The following is a 7,658-nucleotide window of genomic DNA, read 5'->3' on the forward strand; positions in this document are numbered from 1 at the left end:
TTATTGCCTCGCTTTGAGTTAATGCGTCATGAGGCATTCGTGCAAACACCTATATATGAATGAGAATTTGTGCATGTGCAAAGGCAGTAGTAGTTGGGCTGTATTTTATGTCTTTAATCGCTGCTAAACTTGGTAGCTATGAACGACAACTTGTATTAATTAGAAAGAAAAAAAACTGTTGGTGTGTGTATGAGTGTCAGTGTGCATGCATGCATGTAGGTATGTATACATTTATATTAATTAGAAAGAACTATATATGGTTGGGGCTTAAATACGTCTATAATATGGGGCTATAGTTATTGACCTTGTCTCGTTTCTTTCCTTATATAGTCCTCTCTTTTGAACGAATAATCAAACTATCATTTCCAATTTTCATATATACTCGTCTTTCCCTTTCAACTCTCTCTCTCTCTCTCTCTCTCTCTCATCTATGTTGTGTCCTGAACATAATACCTAGAGATCCTTGAACGTTAAACATATCTAGCAAAAATAAGGTACATATATACCTACCTAGGGTATTTTCTGAAGTTTAGAAGAAGAAAGATTAAGATGGTAAGATCTGAAAAGAAGACGAAACAAAACAATGGTGATACCGTTGGGTTAGGAGTCGGGGTGAGGAAAGGACCATGGACACCCGACGAAGACCGAAAGCTCCTGGCCTACATCCAACATTTTGGCCATGGAAGTTGGCGCTCTTTGCCTGCTAAAGCCGGTACGTAATCATGTGCCCTAGCTCCCATGCATGCATCGCAATTTATTTATTGTTCCGCAAGTAACCGTGCCGAAACCAAAACTTTTTAGTTGGGTTACCATAAGGTTTTCTTGTCTATCAGTTATTATAGCTAAGAGATTCAACTCGTTATGTTTTATTTAAATATAATATTATAATGCTCAGTTTATATGTATATATATTCTAACAAATCAGATGACAGGGGATCAAAAAACCCTCTTGACCCTCCCTTGTTCCGCCCTGCCCATACAAGTAACAGCCACCTTACACGTAGAAAACCATTTTTTGTCATGTGGTTTGGCTAAATTTACATTGTTTTGATGATATGTAGGGCTTAAGAGATGTGGAAAGAGTTGTCGGTTAAGATGGACAAATTATTTGAGGCCAGATATCAAAAGAGGAAAGTTCACATTGGAAGAAGAAAGAACCATTATTCAACTCCATGCTCTTCTTGGTAACAGGTACGATTTGAAATACTACTACTGTGTTGAGTCAAGGTCTTATTGGAAGAAGCTTCTCCGTATATGTTGAGATAACCTGTTGAAAACAAACTGCACCAACAAGAAGTTGGATGATTCGTTTCTAATGTTACCTGTTTTACATTTAGATGGTCAACTATTGCTGCTCACTTGCCAAGAAGGACTGATAACGAGATCAAGAACCATTGGAACTCACATATCAAGAAGAGGATGACTAAAATGGGTATTGATCCAATGACCCACAAGCCAAATAATGGCACCCAACGCTTAGGCTCCAACCTCAACCACATGGCTCAATGGGAGGCTGCTCGGCTAGAGGCAGAAGCAAGGCTTGTTCCGAAGCCAAAAATCAAGTCAACCCAACTAACCTATGTTAATGTTTCACCGCCTTCTATCCAAAAAACACCCACAAAAGTTCCACCTCCGTATCTACCATGCCTTGATGTCCTTAAAGTGTGGCAAGGGAACTTATGGTCAAATTACTCTATCAACAATGAGAGTCTACAATCATTTATCTCGACTTCAAATGTTTCGGTTGCAACACCAGTTATTCCCCTATCGAACCAAGTCGAAAGCAATGGTTCATGCGATCAAGGTCCTACCACCGAACACAATGATCAAACCGAAACACAAATAGGACCGTTTGAGGAAATCAGGTACACTAATGATGAAAACTTCATCAATGACAATCTTTTGAGATCCCCTGATTTCTGGGAAGAATTTGTTGTTCCGGACGGTGGTTGGACTAGTGTAGCCAATAAATTTGCCATGATCTGTACACCACCAGCCTCTCCTGTCTTCTAATTAATAATGGGTGTGAGAATAGTGAGAGCCTATAATACATAGATATATATGTACATAAATATATATAGAGAGATAGAGTGAAAAACCCGCGGGCCCGTTACAAACATCGAATGGATTAGTTAAAGCGTTATGTTATATGCCAACCATCGTGTTTCAACATATCCGATCTAACTCAATGTAATCTATAAAAACATTGCGGTTGGATTAAAAAGTTAAGTAAATCAAATTTATATAGTATATAAGAAAAAGAATCCAACCCGGGTTGGTTTATTAGTGGGGTTCCACCTAACCACTAAACCACCTTACCTTTGCATCAAGACTTAGCTGAGTCAAAAAGTGCAGTAACTCGTACGTCAAAACGTAGGTAGCTAAAAACGTACATACAAATAAGCATCAAAACATATTATATTTGACTTAACTCGTTTATGAAAAAATTACGTCAAAACATGAATTTACACCAACATATACATAACAATAAGCACGGGAATAAATAGTGTTAAACGTAAATAAAAGTATTATATCTGACCTGAATCGTTTTTGAAAATTTTTTAGGTCAAAACGTTAATTTGTACCGTTTATGTCAAAACGTGAAAATGGCATTATATATGTTTAACCTATAAACCTTGTTCACCAATTACTTAAATTATAACATGTGTATCTTAATATCTTTTTATAACCTATCAAATTATTTGTTAAATTCAAAGTTTGAATTGTCACCTCTAATATGTGAAGCGTAATTTAGTAATCTCTTCAAGTTTTTTTTTTTTTTTTTAATCATTTTCTTCCAATCATTAATTATTACTTTTAAATTAAAATGGATAACTTGAAGTACATACAATTAATATAATTGAAATATATATACAGAGAAGAGAAAGATGAAAGTGTAAAAGCAAAACAAAAGGAGGGATGTAGTATGGAATATGCACCCACTTTACAACACTTTCAGATAGATACAATTGCTGCATTGCATTAATGAAACCACCTGACAATAATAAGAAATAATTAATACACAATGAAACCACCTGACAATAATAAGAAATAAGGGTGAAGGGGGTGCTCACCTAATAGGTGAGTCCCCTCTCTTACGTCAAACCAATCCCCGTGTGCCACGTCAACTCCCCTCTTAAACTCCCCTAACACCCCCATTTGATGGCGCCACTCCCCTATTAGGTGAATTGGGTTTTTTTTTTAAAAAAAAAAAAAAAAAAAAAAAGGAAAGCATTTGATTGGTTGAAAGTGGGCTGGCCCCACCACCTTTCCCCTCTCTCCTTCGGTGAGCCGCCACCCCTTTGCCTACCTCTCTCTTCCCCGATTCACTCCCCCGCCTTAACGGCGGTACCCACCTAATCGGCAAAAGGGATCCCCGAGGTGAGTCCCCGAAGACACCCCGTCCTCCCTAATTAATTCATGTGAGCAACAGTGCCTTTAGGGTGAAGGGGGTGCTCACCTAATAGGTGAGTCCCCTCTCTTACGTCAAACCAATCCCCGTGTGCCACGTCAACTCCCCTCTTAAACTCCCCTAACACCCCAATTTGATGGCGCCACTCCCCTCTTAGGTGAATTGTTTTTTTTTTTTAAAAAAAAAAAAAAAAAAAAGGAAAGCTTGTGATTGGACCAAGTCTCCCTCTCTCCTCTCTCTCTCCTCCCCTCTCTTCGGTGCCTCCACCCCCAACTTCTTCCCCGATTTCACCCACCGCCTTATTGGCGGCACCCCCCAATTCGGCAAAACTGGTCCCCGATTAACCTTCCCGAAGGTGCCCCGCACTCCCTTAGGCCGTGGGGTATGGTGGGGCGGGGATTGGGCATTGGTTGACATGTGGAACCGGGTACAGAGATGGGAAACCCACTACAACACACGGTATGGTAGGGCGGGAGTTTGGGGGCGTGGGTTTGGTGGGCTTGTGGGCTGACCGGCTGGGCTGACCCGCTGGGCAACCCAATAACACAAGTTTATTTTTTTTAATAATTTTAAATAAAGAAAATTACAAAAAAAGAAGATTACAAAAAAAAAAAAAAATTTCCTAACTTTTATATTTGTTTTTTTTATCTCTTTTCTCAACACCAAGACTATTTCTAACTCGTCACTCCGTAGGTGATCAATCGGCTGGGATAAAATTTTCAAATCATCTCGTCTTTGTTTCAGGGCATTTCTAGCTTTTTGCTCCTACGTATTTCGGCCCTTTGTTGTTGGAATACGTTGAATGTATCCAACTTGCATGAAATGTCATTCAACTGGTCGCTGTATATTCCCCTACGCGAGCCAGAACTCCCAGTTGAAGGCGACGCCGTTTGTTTTTGAGCACGCCTTCTTGATGCATTTCTTCCATGCTCAGGCCGGTTTGGGCTTGGCGAATCATCCAAAAGGTCCTCAAACTCTTGATCTCGTGCATCGGATTGAGCTTGGGATGAGGCCCTTGACCTTTTGGAAGACGAGTTAGTTTCGCTACCAATGGGGACAGTGGACCACTTTGGATGGAATTTACAAATCTCCCAACAATGCATGAAACGGAAGTCGGCCTTCATATTTGACTTGTATCCGACCAGTGCATTTGTCAAAATGTTGGCTTCGGTTTCACCACTTTTAGGGTTTTGCTTTGCTTTATTTAAACACCCACTAAATTTTGTAAGTTGGGTGCTTATTTCGGTCCACTTTGAGGATAAGCTATCGTTTTCACGATAAGCCCCCTACCAATTTCTTCATGGAATTTCCTACTAACGCATTCCCACAAGGCGGTTCGATGTTGCGAATTTCCTATGTTAATAAAAAAATATTAATATATTACAAACTCATATAAAAAATAATCATTCCATTAATATAAACTAAGATTAAGAATACCTAAAGTTGAATGTTGAGATTGTTCACACCAAGCCCTCGCCAATGCAACTTCTTCAGCATAGACCCATTTTTGTTGCTTTCGTTTGGCGGTTTCAACTAGTTTATCCTCCTCGGTTTTTTTCTTATGACTTCTTTTTTTGATGGGTTTCGTTGCGGAAGGACCCTCGTTGGGTGGTTGAGTTTCGGGAACGGACTCGTTTAGTGAAAGGTCGACGGAGGTTGGTGAAAGTTCGATGGGCGATTGTGAAAACTGGGTAGGTATTGAATCTTTGGTTTGTGGGAAGTTAGTATAGATACGATTCCCGATATACGATGCATATCCTGCTAAATCGGGCGTAGGAGAGTGTATGAAAAACGGACGAGCTATTGGACGAGTGGGTGGTGGGCTAGGATTATTTTCATGGAATGCATACGGGTTGGTCGGGTCATAAGCACGGTTAAAAGGATGCATTTTTCGTATTGTAGAAGGAGAATTTGAGGATGTATAGAAGATGTGGCTGATGAATGTGGTAAAAAAATGGAAGAAAAATATGAGTTTTATAGTGAAAAAATAGAAGGTTTTTTTTTTTTTTTTTTTTTTTTTTTTTTATTATAGCCGTTGGCCAACGGCTAGGCCAACGGCTCTTTTCTTTGGGCCATTCACAAACCGCCATGTCACCTCTTTGCCCCGCCCCACGCCCGGCTTGAAACCCAAGCCCCAAGGGGCCACGCCAAAACTCCCGCCCTCCCGGGGTGGTGACTTGGGCGTTTCACCCCAACCCACGCCAAAAGTCCCGCCCCATACCCCACGGCCTTAATGTCAAATCTAGCGTATCATTTGGAAAGTGAGTTGATGAATAGATCGCTTGACGTAGGAACGATATCTCAACTATCGTGACACATAGCTAAGGTCGACTACTCGATCGTCGTTAGTTTATTGGCTCTCTTAGATACGCGGAAACCTGACCTCCATCCATCTAAAGACACGACAATGGAAAAATCGGTAAAATATCGCCTCCCATCCAAGACGAACCGGCGCCACCCGTATTCGCAGTGGCAGAACTCGAAGAAATATCCAGGGGTATCCCAATTTTTTACTGTACATTTATAGAACGAAAATTTTTTTTACCTACATTATGGAGCGGGACCGATCCTAAAATTCAAGTGCTCTGTGCGTGTCACGACCCCCGACCCCATCCTGGCCGGAATCGGTGCCGTGAGCAGTCCAGTGGTACCGGTGGTTATTTTGAAAAACGTTGCAGCGGAATTTTCATCAGGACCGTGAGTTAGGAAAAATATCAGAGTTTATAAAACACCGGATTTGATTTAAATGGGATAAACCCCTGTTTTACAATGGTAGCTTTAATAAAGATAAATTTTATTTTATAAAACAATATTTCTTAATTTGATTAAAATAAACCACTTCTTGATGCCTTTCAGTGCCGTATCCAGCCTTTATTCCAATCTATGGTAATTACCTGAAACATGTTTGAAAAAGGTTTTGTCAGTGGAAAATACTGAGTGAGATCATTCCATTTTTTTATAAAATATATTGTTATACTTTACAGTATTAAGGTTTTTATATTTATTTGTATTTACCGCACTCAATCAGTATTTTGTCACATGATGGCAGTTCCAATATAACAGCAATAATATCACTCATTGGCTTACTTTCGTCCAATAGTGAATTTATCAAATAACTATACTTTACTATTATTCAATTTATCTGTCATTAGGCGATTCCTGTGACGGGGTCATATCACTGTTGATCATTCTTTCAACTAGTGACTCTGGTTAAAACACTGTTGATCATTCTCTCAACTAGTGTGTTTGGTCATATCACTGTTGATCATTCTTTCAACTAGTGACTCTGGTTAAAACACTGTTGATCATTCTCTCAACTAGTGTCTTTGGTCATATCACTGTTGATCATTCTTTCAACTAGTGACGCTGGACATGATGATGTCCTATGACATTACTTTGTCAAATATATTATTTATGGCACAAAATCATGTAATCCAGAATAATGACATTTTATGTCAACTACTATAACTTATCCAATATGTTAATTCACTAATTGTAATATCATGATATAGTAACCTGACTACAAATAGAATACATTATACTTGACTTTATTATGGTATCCACCATTTAGATTTATTCTTAAACATACATTAAATTTACTAACCATTTAATGTTAAGATAATATTAGTTATAATTGTGGTCATGCTATTATTAGCTAACTTTCTGGCTAATCGTAAAGAGGATCAAATAATGTATAAAACTTCCCATACCAGCAGTTATTATAAAATATAATATTTTAATCACTGTAAGTATAACTGGTAACCATTTAGGATTTTTAGAAAGCATTTGTAATATAATTGTATCACTAAAAGGGGATAAAAATGTGATAAAAATATTATAAAATATAATATTTTAATCACTGTAAGTGTAACTGGTAACCATTTAGGATTTTTAGAAAGCATTTGTAATATAATTGTATCACGAATTTGCTCTTGCTTACGGACCGTAAGCCTGAGCCCTTACGGTCCATAAGGGACACCTATAATTCTTTGGCTTGCCCCCCACGGGACTAGCCCTGATGAGTCAACAGTTTTGGCCAATAGAATTCAAACAATGATTTATTAAGATAATCGTCAACTAGGTTTTACCCCCCTTGAGTTTTAGGGGTCCTGATCCTGATTCCGATTGTTCTGAAACTTTCAGGGTTTGTGTAGAATTACTTGGGTGTCTTAATTAGGTTTTCCTATTGAATAAAATAATATAATAAATAGTGGTTTTGACGAGGGTTGTTACATCCTCCCCACCT

General features: G+C 38.8%; 1 protein-coding gene across 1 annotated transcript; it reads left to right on the top strand.

Annotated features, from left to right (window-relative positions):
- The first annotated feature begins 395 nt into the window (after positions 1-395).
- On the top strand, positions 396-2,106 carry LOC110896467 (transcription factor MYB17). Its single transcript, XM_022143798.2, has 3 exons — positions 396-712; positions 1,062-1,191; positions 1,338-2,106. The coding sequence occupies exons 1-3, from the start codon at positions 550-552 to the stop codon at positions 2,011-2,013; spliced, it is 969 nt and encodes a 322-aa protein (XP_021999490.1). The 5' UTR covers positions 396-549; the 3' UTR covers positions 2,014-2,106.
- The last annotated feature ends 5,552 nt before the right edge of the window (positions 2,107-7,658 follow it).

Source organism: Helianthus annuus, chromosome 12, assembly GCF_002127325.2.
Source record: "Helianthus annuus cultivar XRQ/B chromosome 12, HanXRQr2.0-SUNRISE, whole genome shotgun sequence".
In the NCBI taxonomy this organism is placed as follows: Eukaryota; Viridiplantae; Streptophyta; class Magnoliopsida; order Asterales; family Asteraceae; genus Helianthus; species Helianthus annuus.